Below are 24,517 nucleotides of genomic sequence, written 5' to 3'. Positions count from 1 at the left end.
CAGGCTCACACCTTCCCATGCAAGGAGAGCCCCTCCCTTCCATCAGGTCAAGCAAAAGTCCCAGAACAGATGCCCATTGGACCAACTCATGTCACGTGGCCACCCCTGCACCAATCACTGTGCTCAGAGAAATGTTAATAGGCAGAATTGTCCAGGTCTGGGTCCTGTGCCCATGCTTTGAGCCAGAAGAGCAACTTCAGATCACAAAGACTAGAGCCTGGAAGGGCGCATACATGGAAATTACATTTGAGTACTGTTACTAGGGGAAGGGTGGCTCAGTAGATTAAGCATCAGACTCTTGATTTTGGCTCAGATCATGAATGTATGGTTCGTGAGTTCGAGCCCTGGGTCGGGCTGTCTGCTGTCAGGGGCGAGCCCACTTTGGATCCTCTGCTCTGTCTCCTTCACTCTCTGCCCCGCCTTCCCTCTCTCTCTCTCTCTCAAAAATAAAATAAAATAAACAAACAACAACAACAACAAAAAGGAGAACCTAAGCATCACGTACCGTCTGGGAAAAGACCAATTACTGAACAGAACATGCTATTTCGTAGGCTTTTGTTGTTGTGGCTATGAATATTAAGACCATAGGACCAGTCAGATGTAAGTAACAGTATCCTTCTTGAAATAGCTTAAGCAAATAATAATTGCTACGTAATGTAACATGTCAGTTATATTTCAATAAAATAACTTATTCTTACTGAGGGCTTACTATGTACTGTCCTAAGAACTTTACCTAATCGATCTCACTAAATCCTGATACTAGCTTTATGGAATAGCATACATTCCATATGTCTATTTTATACATGAAGAACTGAGCCTAGTAAGGATTAAGTAATTTATCCAAGGTGGCAAGGTTGGGGCTCAAACCTGAATGATGTGTGATGTGTCAGAACACATGCCCTCCCTTAAACACTGGGTTACTGGGGCGCCTGTGTGGCTCGGTCGGTTAAGCGTCCGACTTCGGCTCAGGTCATGATCTCACGGTCCGTGAGTTCGAGCCCCGCGTCGGGCTCTGTGCTGACAGCTCAGGAGCCTGTTTCCGATTCTGTGTCTCCCTCTCTCTCTGCCCCTCCCCTGTTCATGCTCTGTCTCTCTCTGTCTCAAAAATAAATAAACGTGGGGCGCCTGGGTGGCGCAGTCGGTTAAGCGTCTGACTTCAGCCAGGTCACGATCTCGCGGTCTGTGAGTTCGAGCCCCGCGTCAGGCTCTGGGCTGATGGCTCAGAGCCTGGAGCCTCTTTCCGATTCTGTGTCTCCCTCTCTCTCTGCCCCTCCCCCGTTCATGCTCTGTCTCTCTCTGTCCCAAAAAAATAAAATAAAAACGTTGAAAAAAAAAATTAAAAAAAAAAATAAATAAATAAACGTTAAAAAAAATTTTTTTAATAAAAAAAAAAACAAACACTGGGTTACTTTTCCTCTCGTAACCACAGCTTATACTTTCTGCCTCTCACGCTCTTTCACGCACGGTGCAAAGGCCAATTTCCTGAGGGAGGGATTACTGCTGCATCACTATGACTTTTTTTTTTTTTTTTTAAGTTCAGGGGCGCTCAGGCACAGCTGTATCCAGGGCCTGACACAGTATCACCCATTTCTTTACATCTCCTGGCTTAGTGTTTCTCTAATCTTTTACTCCACAGATATATTTATTTCTTTTGAGAGAGAGAACAGGGGAGGGGCAGAGACAGAGAGACAGAATCCCAAGCAGGCTCTGCACTGTCAGCGAGGAACCCGACATGGGGCTCAAACCCACAACCCGGGAGATCATGATCTGAGCCGAAATCGAGTGGGAAGCTTACCCACTGAACCACCTACGCACCCCTCCACAACTATTTCTCCTACTGTGTGCCAGGCCCTGTTCTAGGTGCTAGGGATACACAAATGAACAAAATGAACTAGTGAGGGCGGCAAATCAGTAACAGAACATCAAATGCTTATTAGGTGATAATAAACAGGGAATGTAAAATCATCACCATCATCCATTTAAGGGCGACAGGGGTGTGGGATGAGAAGGTCGCTATTTTTTTTTAAGTTTATTTATTTTGAGAGAAAGTGGGGGGTGGTGTAGAGAGAGGGAGATACAGAATCTGAAGCAGGCTCCAGGCTCTGAGCTGTCAGCACAGAGCCGGACATGGGGCTCGAACTCGTCAACCACAAGATCATGACCCGAGCCGAAGTCGGAAGCTCGACCGACTGAGCCACCCAGGCACCCCCAGATGGTTGCTATTTTAAATGGGGTCATCCTAGGGGGCAAATGTCACTGAGGAGGTGGCATTTGGGCAGAGGCCTGAATAAAGGACTGAGCCCTGTGGGTATTTAGAGGAAGAGTTTCAGATAGAGGTAACAGGGTGTAAAAGCCTGTGTTAGCTTCACCATCAGGCAATTTCTCCCCTCCTTAGTAGAGAGGTCTGGATACGCCCTCATGGCCCAATAGAAACGGTCACCCTTTTCCCAGTAACTTTGAGTAAAGTCCCAGGGCGGAGGCTCATTGGATCCCTTTGGGTCACATGCCCACGCTGGACCAATCACGGTGCTCCAGAAAATGGAGTGTTCTGATTGGCTACTCTGGGGCAGGGCAGGCGCAAGTATCCACCCCTTCCCCCCAAGCACTTACCTCTGTTCCGGTGTTAACCCTAGTTTAAGAAGCTGAGCCCAAGCAAATAGCTTTCACGCTTTGTACTGTAATTCCTGCTTCGGATTCTCTCTCTCTCTCTCTCTCTCTCTCTCTCTCTCTCTCTGTCAAAAATCAATAAAAACTTTTTTAAAAATCACACATTTCAGCATCCAGAATGTTGTTTTACCAACATGCCAGAATATATGTATGGTATATATCGTCTGGCCACACTGCCTAGCACTGCGCACTCAACCGCCCGTCGCTATTACGATTATTTATTCCCACCCAGACTGGGAAGAGATGTTGATTAGCACGATAATACCAGTATGTTACATTTTTGGAATATTTGCTATGTGCCAAACCGGATTTGATAGATGAGAAGGCTGAAGCTCAGATAAGCCACCTGTCCAGAGTCACACAGTAAGAAAGTGCAGAAACCGCCACTGTCCCTGACCCCCAAGCAGTCGCGGGGTCTCTAAGGGCCCCGCCCCCTCCCGCCGGGGCGACAGGGCGGCCGCCTCCCGCTTATCTCGGCCCAGGCTGCGTGTGGTCCCGCCCCCTCGGGGGAGCTGCCACTTGGAGGCGCCTGGCCGGGAAGGGCCTGGTCAGCTGTGTCCGGCGGAGGCAGCTGCTGACCCAGCTGTGGATTGTGCCAGGGGCGGAAGGGGAGCAGGGGCCCTGCGCCCCCCGTGGCGGGGGGTTGCATCATGGATCACCTCTGGGCGCCCCTCTGGCCTGGAGTCGGCTCTCTCTGTCTCTTGCTCGCTGGGGCCGCCTGGGCTCCCCCACCCAACCCCCTGGACCCCAAGTTCGAAAGTAAAGGTAAGGATGGATCTGTGTGTAGACCCCCGCAATGGTTCCTGGAGGGCAATGCCGAGGCCTGAACTTCCAGCCTGGGTCCTGGGAGCCACGCCGGGTTCTGACCCTACAGTCTAGGATCTGGGGGCTGGGGGCTGAACCTCCTTAGAGTGGCACCTGGCGTAGCATGCTGGGGTCTAAGACTCCAGACTGTGTTGTGGGCGGGGGGGGGGGGGGGCATAAATTTCCCGTTTTATCTTTTCAGGGAGCCTGGGACATAATAAATCCTAACGGGGCAGGGTTGGTGCTGGGTCTAGGCCTCGAAATCTAGAGTCCCCAGGAGAGGGGATCTGGCCGACCCTCCACCGGGGGAGGGAGGACAAAGCCCGCGTCGAGGCCGAGGGGCCGGGCCTCAGGCGACTGTAAACATGGTTTGTATGCGGGCGCCAGATGCCTCGGCTTGCCGGGTCGAGGGAAGAGGCGAGGGAGGGGTTCACGGTTGGCGCTATCGGGCTGCCGGCAGCCTGCCGGGGCCGATAGGGGGCCCCGCCTTCTCCGCACACGTCCAGTGGCTCGCCTGTCCTGGGCCGGGGCGGGGCGGGCAGCGGGGGACCGCGGCCCTCCAAGCCGCGCGCGGTCCAGCGGGTTGTGGGGTGGGCGGGGGCGTGTGTGGGAACAGTAAGGCAAGCCACCAGCGCTTCGGAGTTCGGGCGGGGGGGGGGGCACCACCTCCGCGGACCCTTCGAGGGCCCCCGCTTAGGCTAGCGAGCGAGGCGGGGCTTTTTGCTTATCGGTTCGCACAGGCGGCGGGAGGGAGGGGGAGGCTGCTGTGGCCCGAGGACTGGGCTCTCCCGACCCCCTCCCCGCGTCCCCCTCCCCCCGCAGCGGCCCTGCTGGCTGCCCGCGGGCCCGAAGAGCTTCTGTGCTTCACCGAACGGTTGGAGGACCTGGTGTGCTTCTGGGAGGAGGCGGCAAGCGCCGGGGTCGGCCCCGACAACTACAGCTTCTTCTACCAGCTCGAGTGAGTGCGACGGGGCAGGTGGAGCGCCCCCACCCTCTGAGGAGGGGGCGGGTGGGGAAGGGCTCACACTTTGGGACATCTGCTGGCGTCGGGAGCGGGAGGACACTGGTGGGACGGGAGGCCCTTGGCGGTCACTGGTGGGAAGCCCCGGGGTCAGTGCCGACGCGCCCCCTAGTGGCTGGGGCCGGAACAGTCTCGCGATCTCTGTTGCGGAGCGATCCCAAACATTTGGGCAGGGACAGCACCCCTCCAAATAGGACGAAGGCGTCGCGTAGTCGGGGGCCGGACGCCCCCTGGTGGTAGTGTCCAAACCGGGCCCAAGCTCCAGGCAATACAAACTCTCTCGCACCCCCCACCCCCAACTTGCTCCCTTCCCTCTCTGGCCCCTTGGCGCACAGGGGCGAACCGTGGAAGCCATGCGGCCTGCACCAGGCGCCCACGGCTCGCGGCGCTGTGCGTTTCTGGTGCTCGCTGCCTACGGCCGACGCGTCGAGCTTTGTGCCCTTAGAGCTGCGCGTCACAGCCGTATCCTCGGGCGCTCCACGCTATCACCGTATCATCCACATCAACGAAGTGGGTACGTGCGCAGGCAATGGGGAAATTGTCGGGTGAGGGAGTCTCGGTCACCGCCCACCTGATCAACCCCTCTCGCAGTGCTCCTGGACCCCCCCGCGGGGCTGCTGGCGCGGCGGGCCGACGAGGGCGGCCACGTGGTACTGCGTTGGCTCCCGCCTCCTGGAGCCCCCGTCGCAAGTCTGATCCGCTACGAAGTGAACATCTCCTCCGGCAACGTCGCAGGGGGCGCTCAGAAGGTGAGGCCGCCCAGACAGCCAGTCCAAAAGGCTGTGTGGTGGACAGCCCCGCCTCCCCTTCTAAATCCCGCCCCGGTGGCCAGCATGGCCCCGCCTCCTGGCCTCGCCCCTTCAGGTCCACCTCTGACGCCCGTCATCTCTTTGCCCAAAACACATCAACTCCCACTGACATGTCTTCCTTCCCAGTGCCTCCCAGTCCACCTGGACTCAAGCCCAAAGCCCACTTACCCCCTTGTCCCAAATACTACACCCCTTCAACATCCCGACCCTTTGCTCCCTGGCCCCGCCCCTAAATAGCCCGAGACCGCCCCCTGCTCCTTGGGCCTCCGTCCTGATTGGCCCGAGCCTTCCTGGAACCCGCCTCTTGCTTTCATTGCCCTTCCCCCCTCACCGCAGTGTTGCGAAGCTGTCCTTCCTTTCTCTGATTGGCTCGGTGCCGCCCCCACAAGCTTTTCTCTGCTCGCCCCGCCCCTATTGACCACGCCTCTCACCCAGGCCCCGCCCCCAGGTGGAGATCCTGGATGGCCGCACCGAGTGCGCACTGAGCAACCTTCGCGGCCGAACGCGCTACACTTTTATGGTTCGCGCGCGAATGGCTGAGCCGAGCTTCGGTGGCTTCTGGAGCGCCTGGTCCGAGCCTGCGTCGCTGCTGACAGCTAGTGGTGAGGCCCCAGCTAGGAGCTAGGAGGGCCTGGGGAGGAGCATGGGGTAATTCTACTGCCCTGACTTCCTCCCTGCTTTGTAGACTTGGACCCTCTCATCCTGACGCTCTCACTCATCCTCGTGCTCATCCTGCTGCTGCTGGCCGTGCTCGCCCTGCTTTCCCACCGCCGGTGAGCGCCCCATTCGGGCACCTAGCCCAGACTCCAACGCACTTACGTTCTCCTTTTGCTGTGGAAAGCTAGGCTCAGAGACGGAAAGGCACTTTGCCCAGGGACACACAGTGAGGAGTCCGTGGCAGGGCTGGGATGCAAGCCAGACCATATCCAGAATCTTGGTTAAAATTCTTGGGAACATTCACCTGGTTTTCCTTGAACCTCAGCGGTTGCTCCTTTTTGAATTCCTTTGCTTGTTCCTTTTCCCAATTTCATCAACTTTTGTAAAATCCCCAGATGGGCCTAATGGAAAGATTTAACATCCTGAGTGCCTCCTGCCTCTGTTATCAAGCTCCTTAGATGGTCTATGGTAGGACCAGCCATCCTGAGGTTTTTGTTATTCGTAGCTCATACCATGTGGTTTCATACCCCCAAGCCTTGGCACATGCTGTTCCTTCTGCCTGCAATGCCTTTCCTGCCTTGTCTGCCAAGCAGCATTCTGTTGTCTTTAAGGGCCTTGTTTATTTATTTGGTTGGAAAATACACACTGAGTGCCAACTCTGTGCTAGGCACGGGGGAGAAAGTGGAAAACAAACATCTCTCTGACCTTGTGGATCTCAAAGCTGAGTCGAATAGCAAACAAGGCTACCAACATATACGGGAGCAGAGAGGAAAGAGAGAGAATCCCAAGCGGGCTCCACGCTGTCAGTGTAGAGCCCGACGCAGGGCTTGATCCCACAAACAATGAGATCATGACCAGAGCCAAAATCGAGAGTTGGCTGCTCAACCGACTGAGCCACCCAGGCACCCCACCAACAGATATTTGATTATCCATTGTGGTAAGTGCTATCACAGAAACAAATGGGGTGTGGGGCCGTGACAGAATGGTCAGGGAAGGCCTCTGGAAGATGATATCAGAATGGAAACCTGACGGTTGGACAAAGACAGCCGCGAGACGATTGAAAAGGAACAGCAAGTGCAAAGGCCCCGAGGTGGGAATGAGCTGGGGAGCACTGAAGCAGCTGCCAAGAGGGTATCTCTGGCTAGAGCAGAATATATTACGAGGAAGTGGTGAATGATGAGGTGAGGGAGGTCACAGGGGTCAGAACGTGCAAGGTTGTCTGCAGGGCTGTGGAGAAGAGATTGTTATTCTTTTTTTTTTTTTTTTAATTTTTTAACTTTATTTATTTTGAGAGGGGGAGAGAGAAAGCATACATAAGATGAAGAGGGACAGAGAGAAAGGGAGAGAGAGAGAATCCCAAGCAGGCTCCGCAGTCAGTGCAGAGCCCAATGCAGGGCTCGAACTCACGAACCGTGAGATCATGACCTGGGCCAAAATCAGGAGTCGGATGTTCAACCAGCCGACGGAGCCACCCAGGTGCCCCCGAAGTTTATTCTGAGTACATTCGGGGAATTATGGAAAGGAGCGAGAAGGGAAGTAACATAATGAACCTCCAGACAAGCCTGGGCCAGGTTAAGGGAGAGCACCAGGCAGCGTATGTGGAACTCCTATGCATCCTTCAAAACCCTGTTCCAGTCACCCATCTGTAGGGCCTTGCAGATGCCTCAGCCAGAGCCTCTGTTCCCCAGCCCCTATGCGCTCCTCTGCCTTGTGATTATGAGGGACTAGGACTATCTGTGCCCCTGTGGCTGCTTTTTAGGGGGGTATTGGTGAACATTCGGTGACACGTATCCATGTAATTGTTTCTTGTTGGCTTCACCAGGACTCTGAAGCAGAAGATCTGGCCTGGTATCCCAAGCCCCGAGAGTGAGTTTGAGGGCCTCTTCACCACCCACAAGGGTAACTTCCAGGTAGGTGGCCTGGTTGTCCCCTCGGGGCCTGGGGTTTCCCTGCTCCTGTGGCCGAACCGTAGGTGTCTGAGCAGGCCGGTGCTGTTTCCCCAGCTGTGGCTGTACCAGAATGAGGGCTGTCTTTGGTGGAGCCCCTGCACTCCCTTTGCAGAGGACCCACCCTCCCCCCTGGAAGTCCTCTCTGAGCGTTGCTGGGGGGCTACCCAGGCAGCGGAGCGGGGGGCAGAGGAGGGGCCCCTGCTGGAGCCGCTGGGCAGCGAACATACCCAAGACACCTACCTGGTGCTGGACAAGTGGTTGCTGCCCCGGAACCCACCCAGCGAGGATCTCCCGCGGCCTGATGGCAGTTTGGACATGGTAGCCATGGATAAAGGCTCAGAAGCCTTCTCCTGCTCATCTGCCTTGTCCCTGAAGCCTGGGCCAGAGGGGGCCTTGGGTGCCAGCTTTGAGTACACGATCCTGGATCCCAGCTCCCAGCTCTTGCGCCCAAGAGCGCTGCCCCCTGAGCTGCCCCCCACCCCACCCCACATAAAGTACCTGTACCTCATGGTGTCTGACTCTGGCATCTCAACGGACTACAGCTCAGGGGGCTCCCAGGAAGCCCAGGGGGACTCATCCACTGGCCCCTACTTGAACCCTTATGAGAACAGCCTCATCCCAGCCACCGAGCCTTCACCCCCCAGCTATGTGGCCTGCTCCTAGAACTCCAGCCCTCAGATGCTTGGGGACCCAGCGTGACCGCAAGTGCTAGCCCAGGCCCTAGACTTATTGAGCAGGGTTGGTGAGGGCTCCCTCAGGACCAGGGGCGTTGCTAACCTCGGCTTTCTGCCCAATCCGTCCTGCTCAGTACAACCTTGGAGTATTTTAAAATGTATAGAGTTGTATGAGTGTATGTGTGTTTGTGTGCATATGTAATTTCCCCCCCCCTTTCGTGACTTCTACAAACATCCTTGTAGGCCCCATCTTTCCCTGGGCCCAGACCATAGGGGCAACGGGAAAAGGCCTCGAGCCCAGTCTGAAATTCTGGACCTGGCGATATGAATAATAATCCTAATAGAATGAAGGACTCAGTATATGTTATACTAGCTGCCATAACAAACAAACAAACAAAAAAACCTAAACATGACTGGCTTTACACATTAAGTGGTTTCTCTCTCATATTTCAATGCAAGCAGGCAGGCAGCCATTTCTGGGATGAGTCAGAAGCCCAGACCCTGCTGGTCTGTAGATGGCCCCCCGGCATCTTGCTAACCAAGCAGCAAAGAGGAAACAGAAGATGCTGGGGGCCATTTTAGGGATTAGAAACAGTCCCAGGACCCCAGCTTGATCCATGGACCATTGGGGGCGGAAATGCGGTTTGGCTGTGCTCCCTGGGGAAGGAAAGCTGTTGCCTGAGCCTCTGGCTAGTTTCTGCCACGAATAATAATGATATCACTAAGTTAGACATGACCTAGGAAAGATGGGCATATGCAGGCCTTCTAGAAGCTCTACCAAAGCCACCCCTAGCTAAATACCCTAAAGACTCTCACACGCGTGAGCCGGGACATGTGTGCAAGAATGTTCATAGCAGCAGATATGTCCATTTGATGAATAAATTGGGATATGGTCACCCATGGAACCATATGAAGTAGGGAGAAAGCAGTGAACTAAAAAGTGGCCTAATCTCTTTAAAAATTTTTAACATTTATTCATTTTTGAAAGACAAAGTGCGAATAAGGAAGGGGCAGAGAGAGAGGGGAGACACAGAATTTGAAGCAGGCTCCAGGCTCCAAGCTGTCAGCACAGAGCCCGATGCGGGCCTCGAACTCATGGACCGCAAGATCACGGCCTGAGCCGAAATCGGCCACTTAACCGACTGAGCCACCCAGGCACCCCAAAACTGGCCTCATCTTAAATGATAATGTTGAGTGGGAGAAGAAGGAAGTCTCAGAAGATTACATTTATCATGAAACTTTTTATAAAGTTCAAAACAGCAAAATTCAACAATGTTAATTGGGCAGAACAGGTTCATGATAATGCTATTTTTATTTTTTTTTAAGTTTATTTATTTATTTTGAGAGAGAGGGAGTGGGGGAAGGGCAGAGAGAGAGAGAGAGAGAGAGAGAGAATCCCAAGTAGGCTCCATGATGTCAGTGCAGAGCTCGACGTGGGGCTCGATCCCACGAACCATGAGATCATGACCTGAGCCAAAATCAAGAGTCCAACATTTAACCAACTGAGCCACCCAGGTTCCCTGATAATGCTGCTTTTAAATGAGAAAAAGCATTTTATATCCTTTAGGTCTTTGAATCTGCATGTGTCCCTGAAGTAAGTATTCCAGGCATGGGAAACTGAGGCATAGAGAGGTTGTCACACACCAAAGCTCAAGGCTGGCCTCCAGAGCTTGACCCTTTGTCTAAGCTGAGGTTACCAGCCTGGGTAGGCCACGGGGTGATTGTCATCTCTCCATTTGGTCGGAAAGCCACGCACCACTCTGCCCGAGGCCCCAGCCCACCTGGATCCAGGCAGGCTCGGAGGCGGTGCTGTCCTGGGGCTGGTGTCTCTGCCCGCAGCCAGCACTGGGCAGGGAAATACCGCTGGAGCAGTGACACCTGCAGGGCATCTCCACTGACTCCCTCCTCTTGGGTCTGTAGGGCCACAACGAGCCCACAGCCCTGGCCAGGCCCAGTCTGGTGGCTGAAGTGGGCAGCTGTGTCCAGAAGCAGCGCAGCCAGGTAGGCGGCGTCCTGGGGTCCCTGGTCTTCCACTAGGTACTCCTCAAGGCCATCCAGTAGCAGCAGGGAGGGGGCTGGACCGCGGGCCTCATGGGCAGAGCACAGAAGCTGAAGGAGTTCATGGGTTGAGGGTGGGTACTGGAAGCGGATCTTCTAGAGGTTGGAAAAAAGGAAACGGCCAGATTCAGCTCAGGAAGGCAGGCTCCAAGCTAGAGCTGCCCTGCTTCCTTGTATATACTTCCCTGCACTAGGCTCTCAGACCCCAGACAGCTGGTTCCGAGTGAAGCAGTTCGGAATGGCCGCATGCTCTTCAATTCGTACCCACTCACCACCCTTTTCTTTAATAACACGATTTTATTTTTAAGTCATCTATGCCAAATGTGGGGCTGGAACTCAACATGCTCAAGAGTCACATGCTCTGCGCCCACCCCCGTTTTTTATCCCGCATTTATCACTGCCCGGTGTTAGCTAGGAACAAGGTATGTTTTTCTTACCAAGTATCTAAGGCAATCTTTCCACGGAAAACCTGCCCATAGCGTTCTTAGTCGGACCTCCTGATCGGCTCCAAAGGAAAAGCTGGCGTTCAAACTGGACTCAGGTTTAGCCCCACCCCTTACTCACCCCCTCACTAACCCCACCCGTTGGGCACCGCCTTTCTTCGCTAACTCCACCCCCTCACCAAACGGTTTCCCAATCTTAACAAAGCTTCCTACGGTCCCGCCCCTATTATTCCGCCCCGCGCATTCATGACTCCGCCCCACAATGGCCGCTAAGGCTCGCTCTTCCTTCTTCTCCTCCATTGGTCTGTCCACCTGTCACTCAATCCTCAATTCGCCCAGTACTAACTAGCCCGCCTCCGGTCCCGCCCCTCGGTTACCTGTAGCCGCAGGGGGTCGAGTGCTGCGCCAGTCCCGCGGGGCAGGCTTTGAAGAGGCCTTCGAGTCAGAAAGAGGACGGGGCCTCGGCCCTCTCCTGCCGCTTCCAGGGCCGCCGCGAATAGCAGCGCTGTCTTTCCAGACCCTGGGCCGCCGAGCAGCAGCAAAGGCGGTCCAGCCTCAGCTGTATCCTCCTCCCCGGACCTTGCTGAGGTGCCTAGGTTTAGCACCCGCCTCAGCGTCTCCGCCATTCGTAAGATACTCCTGTCCAGTCAGCGGCCCTTTCCTGCCCTTAATCCCGCCCAAGCCGAGGTCTCATTGGTTACAATGCACTTAGCGTCTCCATTGGCCCATGGATCTGCCATCAAAGTTAGATCGGCCTTTACTGGCTCCTCCCCTGGTGAAGGGGCAAATAACAGTCTGAGGGAGGAGGTATAGAGGCGCTTGAAGGAGAGATTGCCCTTCCCTTGTGCGAGTCCGCTGAAGGAAGCAACGCGAATATTACTATTGTGAATTAATCAGCTAATTAGACACATACAAGGGTTGAGAGTTGGAAGAAGCAGGCCCGAATCACTGACACATTACTTAAAGTCTCCTAGCCTCAGTCTGCTCACCTATAAAATGGAGCTCGTGCTATCTCAGAGGACTATTGTGATGGGAATGTTGTCTGTGTGTGTTTCTGCTGATGTCACCCAATGACAACTGAGGAAGTGAGGGAGGGAGGCACTTGTGTGCTTGTCTCTCCCTCTGCACCTTAGTATCTGCACAAGCTGTGTTGGAGGCTTGCAGGCTCAGGAACATTCACGTGCAAAACATCAGCAGCCGTCTCTGAGGGTCTGTGAGAAGAGGAATCTCAACCGGTTTCCTTATTGGCCTGGGGGCTCCTTGGGTTTTGCTTGGAATAAGTGGGGTGGGCATGACCATAGATCAAAGAAGCACCAGGAGAGACAAAAAGACAGGGGGTGGGAGACTAAGGGACAGCCAAGGCAGGGGACCTTGTTTGTCTTGTTCACTTAGGTGTCTCCAGCGCCCAGAACAGTGACTAGATGGTTGCAGATTTTCAATATATGCTTGTTAAATGAATGAGTGAAGAAAGGAAGATAGGATTTTTGAGAAACTGGGAGAGGAGAAACAACGTGAGTGGTTAAGTGAGGGTTGGCTGGGTCTCCTCACCCAGACCTCGCCCCAGAGCTGCCAATCACCCCTGTTGCCCTGGCAACTCTCTCCTGGTAACTTCAAAGTGGTGCTGTTGCCAGGAGACACAGGGGCGGGGTGGAACTGATATTTCCTGGGCTTTCTCTCTCCCTCTGGGGCCAGAAAACAGATCCGCCACATCCCGCAATACATCCACCCACACAGCTGGGCACCTCACACACCCCCCCCCCTTACACACGTGTGCGCGCGCACACCCACACGCATCTCTGCCTATATTCCACTTTCAAAAGCCCCATCACCCACATGCTCACAGCCCTATCCTAACACAAAACATCCCATACACACTTTCTCTCACACTTATGTCCCCACACTCTTTCCCTTGCACACACACAAGAACACACTCTGATACAACCATACCATTGCTATTACACACGCACACGCACACACCCAGACACATTTCCTTAGCTAATGTGACTGCAGCTCTTTCTGTACACACACACACACACACACACACACACACCACCGTGTTGCATTCCTTGTCAGAGGCATCACCTCAATCCCCCCGCAGCAGATGCACAACCATGATTCACCTCACTTCGCAACACTCCAAATGCACAAACACCCAGTAGTGACACATTATATCACGTCGTCGTGCAGTTACGTACACAAGAGCATGTCAAACACAGCCCCATTGCACTCACTATTCCCTTGCTGAGGGAACTCAGCTCCCAAATATCCCTGTGGCTCATTTTCCCACACCATTCAGGTCATGGTCAAATATCACCTCGTTACAGAGGCTTTCCCTGATCACCTGTGTAAAATTGCACGCCCTACACTTTTTAACGGCTTCACCGTCTTTGTTTTCAAATAACTTATCATTTCCAATGTCTTGTTCTTCTTGCCTCTCTCCTCACTAGAATGTCAGCTCCACCAGGGAGGTTCTTTCTTTTGTTCACTGCTGGGCCCCCAGCTCCTAGAACAGTACTCAGCACACAGCAGGTGCTCATAAGTGTAGACTGAGTACGTTGGCAGAGATGCAGAGGTTTGGCATGTTTCTTGTACACACAGTACTTCTTTCTTTTCTCAGAAGCCTGTCTTCATATCCCGATGGAAGGACTTTTACCACAGAGAAGGTCCTGGGAGGGAGGACCAAAGGGTGAGGAGACTGGGGAGTAGACATCTCAGTCAGTCTGTGTTTCTCCCTTGTTTTTCAGCGTCACGTGATTAAATAATTCATTTAACAAAATTTTATTGAGGACCTACTGTGTGTCGGACCCTGTTTTAGGCCCTGGGGCTTCAGCAGTAAAAAGACAAAGAAGTCTCTGTCCTCGTGGACCTGACATCCTAGTGAGGGGGAAGATAATGGCCACTAAGCATAAAGAGGAGTTTAAGTAGTCTATGAGTGGATAAGTGTATGCAAAAAATTTTGCCCAGGGGGGGAAAAAAGCTGAAAGGACCAGTTGTTTGTTTCTTGCCATTTTAAAGAGGGTGGTGGAGGGGGCAGGTCTCAATGAGAAGGTGACGTTTGAGAAGAGGCTTGAAGGAGCTGAGAGAGTAAGCCATGTAGAGCACGGAGGGAGAGCATTCCAAGTGGAGGCACCTGCAAGTGCAAAGGCCCTGAGACACTGGGAGCACTTTGACTTTTACCAGGATGCATGGGAACCAGCCATGAGAGGTTTTGAGCAGAGGTAGGTTGTGGTCTGACTTGCATGATAAACCAGAATTCAGTTTTGGTTGAGTTTGAGATTCTGTGAAGCGTACAGGGCATGTCAACAAATCTTTTGAGTAAGTACATATACCTTGGTCTGGGTTTTCTACCTAAAATTATCCATCCTGGGATGGGGTGTGGACAAGGTAAGGTCGGCCGTCTCCACCCCCTCTAGCAGGCCCAAACACTTCTTTGTGTCCGGCAGCCTTCACTTTACCCTTTCTTAGCCAGCTCTTGGTTTCAGAACCACGGACAGCGCTAGCCGGGTTGGCTGGAACGCTGTCCGCTGTGCTGAAGTTTTGCTTCTTTCCTGGCCCGTGTGGAGGTAGCTGTGTAACAGAAGGAACCAAGGTCTCAGGGGTGGGATCCCTGGAAATAGAAGCTCTGTTCGGTGAGGAAGAGGGCTCCGTGATTCTCTCTCTCCTCTGCCTTAAGCCCTCTCATGCCCCCATATAATTCCCCATGGCCCACAATCAGCCCTGCCACCTACCCCACCTCCTCTCCTATCTGCCCCCTGCCTCGTTCAGCTCCGGCTGCACAGGTCTCCTCACTGGTCCCTGAACACAGGGGGTTGGTTTCCACCTCAGAGCTTTGGTGCTTGCTGTTCCCTCTGCCTCAAACGTTCCTTCCCCCCTGCCTATTTACAAGGCTCTCTCCCTCCCTCCTCATGCTTTTGTTTGTTTATAAGCAGGCTTCACGCCCAGCGTAGAGCCCAACTCAGGGCCTGAACTCTTTATATCTACCTACCTATCTATATTTTATTTATTTTTTAACTAGTCTTCACGCTCAGTGCAGAGACCAACATGGGACCTGAACTCATGACCCTGAGATCAAGACCTGAGCTGAGATCAAGAGTCAGATGCTTCTCCAACTCAGCCACTCAGGCTCCCCTTTATGCCTCTTTAAATTGCAAGCTCTGTTCCCATCCCAAAGGTGTCCATTGTCCTCTCTAGCTGGAATTTTCTCCTATCGCTTGTCAATATCTAATGTATCAGAGATCCCAAACCCTGACCTAAATCCTTGATCCTAGAATTTGGAATTCAGAATTCTTCAGATCTTTTTTGAAAGGTACTATGGTATAAATACTATGTATTGCATAACATCCTAGTGGGGCCTGGGATAACATCTCAAAATCAAACAATTTCCTTTATCTGCAATGAAACATGAGAATGTTCAAATCAAAAGGCACCTGGGTGACTCAAATGATTAAGCCTCCAGTTCTCGATTTTGGCTCAGATCATGATCTCACAGTCCATGGGTTCAAGCCCCGCATCGGGCTCTGCACTGATAGCATGGAGCCTGCTTGGGATTCTCTCTCTCCCTCTCTCTTAAAAATAAATAAATAAACTTTATTTAAAAAAGAATATTCACATAAAGTTCAGTAAATAAAAGCTATAATAACTGTATGTCAGTAAAGGTCAGGCTTTGCCACAAATGAGCTATGAAAGAAGTTTGGTTTTCAGACATTTTTGAAATTTGGAGTTGTGACTCTGTGTCTAGTGTATTTATCTTGTTGTCTGTCTCTCACATGTTAGAATATTAGCTTCCTGATGGCAGAAATTTGTGTCTCTTCTGTTCACTGCTACAACCTCTGTGCCTAACTACACAGAACCTGGCACACAGTAGCTGATCCATAGTGTTTGTTGAATGAATGAGTGAATGAGTGAGTGAATGAATGAATGAATGAATGAAATAAGGGGGGAAGGGAAGCAGATAACCCTTTCCTGGCTCCGGAATAACTCCATGGCCCGAATGGCCTGTCTGAAGCCCCCCAGACCTGCAGTGGGTTGTGGGGAGGTCTGTACCTCCATGCCCCTCCTACCCTCCTGGTTTCCACTGGGTCCTCAAGGGTTGGGTCTCAGCCCAACCTCACAGTCAGAACCCTTGCTCTCATCCATGAAGCCAGGTTTTGGCATGGGGGTCCTAGTGCCCTCACCCTATTCCCCAGGTCCTCTTGCACCTGACCATAGTCAAAAACAGGCCAACTGCCTGGAGGAGGCGGTCGTGTGAGGCTGCTCACCATGTGTTTATGTGCCTTACATGTGGCACTGTCTGCGTTTGACAGATGAAGAAACAAGAGAACGGAGAGGTTAATTAACTTTCTTGAAGTCACGCGACCAGGAAATGCTGAGCCAGGATTTAAACCCAAGCCGCTGGCTCAATGGCCCCACACTGCTTTTCCACATCCCTCTCAGATACGCTGTGACAATAAACCCTCGCCCAACCTCACCTACAGACCCACAATTAAAGTCTTCCACACCCCAACACCTGGGGGAGGAGGAAGGCAGGTGGCCAAACTTCTGTTACAAACAGGTCTTTATTAAAGATAAGGTGGGGGCAGGAAAGGGGGGCAGTATCTCCTCTGCCCACTGCCTTTGGCTGCCTGGGGCAGGGGAGCCCTCTCTGCTCCACCCAAGCCCCCCATGATGGCACATCTGCATGAGGCTGGAGCCCGGGGTGGGGGGCAGTGTAAAGAACAGGGACAGACTCCAAGGCAAAAAAAGTCCCTCCCACAGCCCTAATAACAGAGGGGTTTGAGGTGACCTGGGCACAGACAAGGGGAGAGACAGCACCCTGAACCCCAAAACCTCTGAACTGGGGCAAGCCCTGTGTACGTTGGGAGTTAGGAGGGACTGAGTGAGAGGTTGCACATGGGGGAGGGGCTGAGAGAGGAAGGGGTGCTCCAAGAACCCTGCCACGGGGGAGCCTGCCCCCCATTCTCCAGCTGGACTCTCTGATTCTGAGAGAGGACCCAATGACACAGGATGACCCCATCTCCCTCCTCTCCTCTGCACATGCTTAGACATTGGCGGTCCCCCATTGACTGGAATCATACCCACCCATCCTAGAAGTTCTGAAAACCAAGGACTCCTATTGGTTGTTCAGACACTGAACACAAACTGGAGTTACCCTCTTGCCCGAGGATTCTAAGACGTGAGGGGAGGCTCCATTGGCTGGAGTAAACTCCTTTTGAGTAGAAGTTTTAGAACTGGGGACTCCCATTGGCTCAGCAATGGCCAATGGGGTCAGGTTTGGGCCCTAAAAGAGCCATCCTGGGGGCAAGGGCCCACCTCCCAGTTATGCCCACTTGGATGTTCCAGAGGGCAAGAGAGGCAGGGGCCCCCCAAATGTCCTTCCAGCCAGCCTCTAACATCTAGGCCTGGCTGGTTTGTGCACAGGGGGCTTTGGCACTCACATGGCACACGCACACTCACGTGTGGCAGGGAAGGAATGGGGACCTGGAAGATTCTGGGTGGGTGGTGGGGCCTCACAACAGGTGGTCACGGCTGGCAAACAGGTAAGGGCTGAAGTTGTCCCGGTGGAAGGGGGAGGGATAGAGTCCACTAAGGGTGTACAGGTCCCGAAGCAGGGGTGTGGGCAGAAGCAGCTTCCGACCACGTCCACCACCCCCACCCGGCCCCCCAGGCCCAGGGGAGGAGGGTGAGGGGCCCTGGCTGGGGGTTGGTGCTGGCAGGGGCAGGGGCAGAGGCAGGGGCGTCGGCTCAGACCTCAATCGAGGGCGGGGCACACGGGGCGACGAACACATGGCTGGAGCCCTGGAGGACACGCAGCTGGGGATCAGGTGGCCACGGCGGGCACAGTTCTGCGACTCTGGGGGTCAGGGTCAGAGGTCAGGGGATCAGAAAGCTTGGGAGGGGGCCACGAGAGCATAGGCGAGACCTCTGTGGCAGTGACTGGGACCTGGCAGTCCCCCCGGTTATCCCCCCACCCCCTCGACACTCACTGGATGGGGTGAGCCGTGCCGGTGTCGAATGCGGCCTGCAGGCCTCGGGTTCCTGAGACAAAGAGGCAGAGGGAAGGGGCTAGCGGCCCCCTGGGCCCCACCGGCCACAGCCATGAGGGGCTCTTTGGGCAGAGAGCCCAATGGAAAAGACTAGAGTTTTCCAGATTAACCATGACACATTCTTCTATTTTGTGTGACTGTCCCCCAGGACCCAGGTCCACAAAGACGAGCAATCCCTTTACCTCCCTGTGGCCCAGAGACCCCCACCTCTTGCCCGAATTCCTTGCCTCCTTGGTCCCCCTCCACCCACCACCCTCTCCAGCCGGGAGCAGACCCCGGCCCCCCTTACCTGGGCCACACTTAACTTTTCGAGGGGGCTGTCCATGGTGGGGGCTTGGCCCAGGTCTTCCCAGGGGGAGAACCTTCGGCCAGAGGGCCGCCGGCTCTGGAAGTTGTGTACAACGCAGGTGACCTGGGGCAGAGGGAGAGGTGCATTCGAAGCCTGAAGCCAATACTGTAGGCATTGTGTAAATACCATCCCCAGTTTTCGGATCGGGAAACTGAGGCTCAGTTAACCTCAGTTAACATTTTAGCAGTACATTTATGTGCCAGGCCCTGTTCTTTCTACTTTACTAAGAGGTAGGTACTATTATTATTTATCCCACAGGGCCACGACTAGGGCGAGACAAATAAAGCTAAGTCGTGCAAGGGCAGGATCTGATCCTGTCTTTAAGTTTTCGATGCTTGGGACATTATGTGTTTTTGCACTCATTGTGATTTTTAAAAATATTTCATTAAGACATTATCTTCCTTGATTACCGAGTGTTTTGGTGCCCCCCTTAAATTCTGCATTCATAGCGAGGACCTCACTCTACTTACCCTCGTCCTGTTATCCCATTTCACAGATGAGAAGAACATCTAGGCAGGGTGAGGGTAAGGGACTTGCCCAAGGTCACACAGAGGCCACACCCTTCACTATCATGTGGTCCTGCTTCTTGGGTCAGAGCTGACAGAGGGTCTCCCGTATCGGGATGGATGGCTCACCAGAAAGGTTGCGATGGCAGCGCCTGTCAGGAAGCCGGCCAGCACGTCAGACCAGTGGTTGCGGTACTCGGCCACGCGGACCACGCCCACCAGGAAGGCGGGGCACAGCAGGGCCAGGCAGAGCGAGGGTTTGACCAGGCGGGAGCCCTTCACTCGGAACACAAGCGTCACGTACATCTGCAGGAGCCGAACCAGTCAGGGGACACAGTGCAGTTTGCCGAACCCGGATGCGGCATTCCGGGCTGGGGGCGTGGCCAGAATCTCTAGGAACGGCGTTGGGGCAAGAGGCTGCGGCCAGGGGCTCCAGGGAACAGAATCAGGGGAACGGGAGTTCGGGAACGGAGTCGTGAACTCCCAGTGGGCCCTTGCAGGGATGGGGGAGTGGCCAGGGCACCAAAGAGCAGAGGACAGAGTCTGGGGCCCAGGTCTCCCCAGGACCAGTCAGAGACCGGGGAAGACGCTTGCTAGGTTAACACAAAGCTTCAGGCCCAAAGGGTGTAGTCAAGGCTCAGGGGGCAGGTCCAAGAACTCCAGGAGGTGGAATCCCCAAAGCCCCGGACCACTGACAAGAATAGAAGCTAGTCATGAACACCGGAAAAAGGAGTCAAAGCAACAGGAGGTGCGAACCAGGGAAAAGCAGGGGACAAAGGAAGTCCCGGTGGGTCAAGTCAGGGACATGGCCAGATCAACAAAGGGCAAGGACAAAAAGACTCCAGGGGACCAAGTTGAAAGCACCTCTGTCCAGTCTCCCAGCCAGTATCTAGCACCTGTAGCACCATGGGGACATGGCTAGGCTCCCGGAAACGGAGTCCAGTGTTCCAGGAACAGCGTTTTGGTCCCGCAGGGCGGAGCCAACAGCCTCCTTTGAGTACAGCATTCCTGGGTCAGGCAGCGTGGCCAGACCCAAAAGGGGCAGTCACGAACACAGCAATAAACTCAGACTCTGGGACCGGCCATCCAGAGGGGTGGGGCCACCCTAGGGACCGTGTCACAGCACCGGGGCATGACCTTACCCTGGGAAGGAATCAGAGGCTCCAGCCCAGGGTGGCCTCCTGCCCACTGGCCGCCCCCCCCCACTTTTGTGCCCCTATTTTGGGGCTCACCGCTGTGTAGGTGACCGCGTAGGCGCAAAGGGCAGCATCCTTGCAGGGGAAGGCACGGCGCGCAGCGGCCACCAGGCTGGGGCTGCCGGCACAGGCACCCTGGTCGGTGACGAAGCGGTCGGGCCCCGGCCTGTCGGGCGAAGGCGGTGGGCAGCCCAGGGCCGTGTAGTTGGGGCGACACACGGACAGGAAGTGCGGTGTGGGGTTTCCGGTCACCACCTGCCCAGCGTTGGCGAAGATGGTTGTGGTGAAGAGGCCGAAGGAGTAGACCCCTGGGGGTGGGGTGGGAGACAGGGTTCATGCTGGGCCCCTGAGATGCCAGGGGCCCGCCTCCTGCGAGCCCCTATGGCTCATCTGGGTGTCCTGTCTCCTTGCTGCTGCGACCGTCATTAAAGCACAGCTGAGATTCCCTCTAAAGCCATATCACATTACAGCTGGGCCAAGGTCCTCTTCCCTTGATGGCACTCTGAGCATCTTGCCTCTCTCTTGGATTGCTGCCATATCAGGAGGGGGTCCGCCCCTGGGACCCCCATATATCCAGGCCCAGGACCCCTCAACAGCATTACATCAGGATTGGGCCTATGCCTGGAACCTCCTAGGACTATCCTGATGGCATTTCTGGGCCTTTCTGCACCTGTCCTGGACTCACTGAGTCGATCGCTTTTTCCCCGGACGAACAATTAGCCAGAGCTGTATCTGTAGCCTTCTGTCACAGACGCCACCGTTTGGGATGAGCTCTGCCCCTCTCCTACATTTCTCTGCCACTTGTGGCTGGGATCGCCCTTAAAGCACAGTGGGATCTCACCGTCCTGTTCAGGGTGCGGTGGAAGGTGGGATGGTATTTGGGCTGGGCCTGTGTCCCCCTTTTTTGCCTTGAGATTCTCCCTGTAGCAATCTGGGAGCCCTCTCGGTTGCCATCATGGTTGGCTTAGGCCCCACCCATGTCCCTAGAACCCCCATCATGCCTGGCCTCAGCCCAAGTCCCCTTTTGCTCCAGGAAGTCACCGTCATGAGAGTTCTAGGCCCTCTGCCCTATAAACTTCTTATTATGGCTGAATCTGGCCCATGTTTCCTTTGCACAGCCGACCGGCCGGCCATGTCACTCACCCAGGAAGCGGACCAGCCTCCGCAGTGGGGGGCTGAAGCGGCAGCAGGCCCCTGACACGATGGTGCTCTCCCCGATGATGGGGACGGCGGAGGGTGGCGCGGGGAAAAAGGCACGCGCCAGCTCCCCCAGCAGGATCTGTGGGCAAGATCAAGGCAGGGTCTTCCTGGCCTTCAAATCCAACCCTCCCCCCACCCCAACCCCTCCACCTCGCCCTCCCGCTGCCTGGGCCTGCCCAAGGCTACCCCCAGTCTCACCGTGAGGGTGGGCCCAGCAGTGACTAGGGCATAGATGAGAGCAGGAGGCACTCGGCTGGCAGCCTCAGGCCCCGGGTAAGGCTTCGCATAGGTACTGTCATAGCAGAAGAACCCCTGGGTGTGCACGGGGAAGGTGTCCGTGAACTCCAGGCGGTAAGCGAGCAGGACCACGATGCCCAGAAGCACTGACTGCCACCCAGTCATGGCGGAGAGACAGAGAGAGAAGAGACAGGGTCAGGTCCAAGCTGGGGCCGTGGTGAGAGACAGAGATGGGGGGGAGAGAGACAGAGAGATCAAGACTGAGAGAGATAAAAAGGGTGAGAGAGAGCGAGAGAGAGGTGGAGAATGGTCAGGGACTCGCAGACACAAAAAGATGGAAACAGAAGGTGGGAGAGGTGGGAGAGGAGGGGAGGGGAAGGGAGAAGAGAAAGAGAAGGGACTCATGGAATGGGAAGGAAAGAGGAGATGAGATTAGGGAGAGCGAGAGTGAGGACTGGGCCAGGGCTCAGACCAGAGAGAAGGGTCAGTCGGTGGGGGGAGGACAGACCAACAGGGGAGAAGATAATAGTACAATCCTTGCTGGGGGTGTCATACTAACCCTCATCCGTGAATTACAATACGTTTTACCTTCATAACCACGCTAGGAGAAAGGGACTCTATGTGCCTATTTGACAGACAAGGAAACTGAGGCTCGAGAGCAGGGTATGCGAGGTACCCAGGGTTCTGCGGGAAGGATGGACAGAGCGGGATTCGAACTCTGGGAGTGTGGCTCCTGAACGCACCTCCTCCCCGCTGAGGGTCTGGGAGCGAGTCAGGGGGGCACGCAGGCGCAGGCAGAGAGTTCCCGGGTTCCTCACCTCCACGAAGACAAAGCAGGGAATGATGGAGAAACTCCTCTTCAGCTGAGGTCTCCCTCCTGCCATGGTGAAGGCCGGGCCTGCGGAGGTGGGGAGGGAATGGGGCGGCCAGGGCGGGGCCCAGGGGGAGGCTCTGGTCGCCTGGGCCCCTTAGGCCCCAACACTACCACAAAGGAGTCCCGGCTCCACCCACTGAGCCTCCTGGCCCGGACTCTGGACATCCAGGACGCTGCCCGTTGGAGGCTCCGGCCTCCCCCGACCCAACCAGCGGTCAGCCTCTGCCAGGGATCCCAGAGGTTCTCCAGTGGTCTCCCCCGACAGCCCACAGAGGAGATTCAGACCCCATGCCTTTTAGGAGGGCCTTCCTCCTTACCCTGTAGGTCACCTCCCCTCGGCCTCTGGAGGAGGCTTCTTCCGCTTAATGGGACCCCTCCCCCACAGAGAAGGATCCATTTAGAAGGGATCTAGGCCCCCGCTGGTTTTTAGGGGACCCCATCCTCTTTCTCCGTGTGCTTTACAAGGGACCCCCATGCTCCGTGGCCCCCACCCCTCCCAGGCTCCTCCTCTAAACGCCTTCCCCCATGGCCCATAGGAGCCTCTCTCTCCTGTCCCCATGGGCTGTGCCTAACTAGTTTGGGCTGATGGCCAGGCCCTCCTTCTCTCCCAGCTGCCTCTCCCTCTCCCCCTCTTCCCAGCCTGTCTGCTTCTCTGGATCATGAGGGGGCTATCTTCTCCCAACAAGCCCCCTCCCCCCAATATGTAACCTCAGTCCCCAGCACGGAGGGGCCAACACAGCCACACCTGCTCGACCCGTTCTCCCGGGCTGACCTCACCTGTGAAAAGGCCCTATGGCTTCCCACAGGCCTCCGCCACACCCACAGACTCACAGCCGCTCCTGGCGGCCAGCAGGACGGGGATGGTCAACCCCATTGCACAGAGGTGGAAACTGAGGCCCAGGAAGGTGAGGGTAGGCACTCTGGGTCCAGTGCCCCATCCACGCAGCTTGCTCTGCAGTGTGACATGTGGGGTAAGGGTCACCAGATATCTCAGATGCGCACCTGGCCACGGCCCCTCACCCTTCCAGAGACACAACCACACGTGCCGGCATCCCTAGGGTACACAACTCAGCCACAGCCTCCGTGGCCAACACCACACACACAGCACGGCGTTTGTCCATCCCACAAACAGGAATCCAGGGCCTGCCGGGTTTTAGGCACTTGGCTTGTGGTGAACAAGACGGGCCTGCTCATTCAGACAGGTGCCCAACACCCACTCGCACACAACGGTACACTCACACACACGGCACAGTGTGCACACGGCCTGTCACAGACACCCACACAGATCAAACAATCCCCCCCCCCCCACACACACACACACAGACTCAGGGACACAAGAGGAGGCCCTTCACACATTTCGCAGCCCCGCATACAGCCCCACACAAGCGCTCACCCCCGCCCCCCATCGTCAGGGACATACTCGCAGCACACTTCGGAGCCACATCCGAAAGAGTCACCACACACAGTGGGGGTCATCGGCCGGGCACAGCGTCACGCCCCCAATTGCCAGGCACTCGATGACAGCCACGCACATTAACCATCTCTCATCCACGCGGACACTCATAGGAGACGATGTCATCCACCAGCTCAGCCACACGGCTACACAAGGGCACATATACGGACCGTGACACGGATTTGCACGCCGAGCCACACAAGAGAGGCGCGTGATCACCGCCACACTGAAACATAGAAATGGGCCCCCCACACCATCAGGAGGAACACACAATGGCAGTCATGTGCACACAACCACACAGCCACACACACCCTCAGAGTGATACCCCGTGACGACAGCCACACAACGACAGCCCCAAGAGACAGTCACACGCGCGCCACACAGGCATCGCCAAAGCCACACAATTGCAGTTACACAACCACACACTGATACATAATGACAACCACACAATCAACAGTCACCCTCACCACCGCCGCTTGGCTTCTCGGGTCCGGGGTCCCCTCTCCACGCTCCCCTCCCCGAACCCGGTCCGCGAGCCCCAGCTCACTGCCTCCCCTCCCCCTCCCTGGGCTGGACC

General features: G+C 55.2%; 3 protein-coding genes across 8 annotated transcripts; 1 reads left to right on the top strand and 2 right to left on the bottom strand.

Moving 5' to 3' along the window:
* The first annotated feature begins 3,213 nt into the window (after positions 1-3,213).
* EPOR (erythropoietin receptor) lies at positions 3,214-9,011 on the top strand. 4 transcript variants are annotated; one of them, XM_047096686.1, is made up of 9 exons: positions 3,340-3,432; positions 3,674-3,839; positions 4,294-4,429; positions 4,938-5,006; positions 5,084-5,241; positions 5,750-5,903; positions 5,987-6,074; positions 7,781-7,868; positions 7,962-9,011. In XM_047096686.1, exons 2-9 carry the CDS (start codon positions 3,837-3,839, stop codon positions 8,568-8,570), a joined length of 1,305 nt encoding a protein of 434 aa, XP_046952642.1. In that variant the 5' UTR covers positions 3,340-3,432; positions 3,674-3,836; the 3' UTR covers positions 8,571-9,011. The 4 variants fall into 4 exon arrangements, with proteins under 4 accessions (XP_046952640.1, XP_046952641.1, XP_046952642.1 ...); XM_047096687.1 differs by having other exon boundaries at positions 3,351-3,432; positions 3,726-3,839; XM_047096685.1 differs by lacking the exon at positions 3,674-3,839 and having other exon boundaries at positions 3,217-3,432; positions 4,828-5,006.
* Positions 9,012-10,070: 1,059 nt separating this feature from the next.
* SWSAP1 (SWIM-type zinc finger 7 associated protein 1) lies at positions 10,071-11,708 on the bottom strand. The gene is made up of 2 exons (XM_047095735.1): positions 11,460-11,708; positions 10,071-10,735 (listed from the first exon to the last, which is right to left on the bottom strand). The coding sequence occupies exons 1-2, from the start codon at positions 11,706-11,708 to the stop codon at positions 10,232-10,234; spliced, it is 753 nt and encodes a 250-aa protein (XP_046951691.1). The 3' UTR covers positions 10,071-10,231.
* Positions 11,709-16,638: 4,930 nt separating this feature from the next.
* On the bottom strand, positions 16,639-23,331 carry PLPPR2 (phospholipid phosphatase related 2). Of its 3 annotated transcripts, none has more exons than XM_047097099.1 (9): positions 23,265-23,331; positions 22,432-22,511; positions 21,575-21,763; positions 21,320-21,455; positions 20,213-20,484; positions 19,110-19,286; positions 18,415-18,537; positions 18,066-18,117; positions 16,639-17,932 (listed from the first exon to the last, which is right to left on the bottom strand). In XM_047097099.1, exons 2-9 carry the CDS (start codon positions 22,495-22,497, stop codon positions 17,589-17,591), a joined length of 1,359 nt encoding a protein of 452 aa, XP_046953055.1. In that variant the 5' UTR covers positions 22,498-22,511; positions 23,265-23,331; the 3' UTR covers positions 16,639-17,588. The 3 variants fall into 3 exon arrangements, with proteins under 3 accessions (XP_046953055.1, XP_046953056.1, XP_046953057.1); XM_047097101.1 differs by having other exon boundaries at positions 17,803-17,932; positions 18,431-18,537; XM_047097100.1 differs by lacking the exon at positions 23,265-23,331 and having other exon boundaries at positions 22,432-22,930.
* Between the last annotated feature and the right edge of the window lie 1,186 nt (positions 23,332-24,517).

The sequence above is a fragment of the Lynx rufus genome, unplaced genomic scaffold (genome assembly GCF_022079265.1).
Source record: "Lynx rufus isolate CCGP_SWC_20201006 ecotype Redwood Valley unplaced genomic scaffold, mLynRuf1.p SCAF_4, whole genome shotgun sequence".
Taxonomy (NCBI): Eukaryota; Metazoa; Chordata; class Mammalia; order Carnivora; family Felidae; genus Lynx; species Lynx rufus.
Note: the sequence above shows the minus strand (reverse complement) of the source record. Positions and strands in the feature narration are given on the sequence as shown.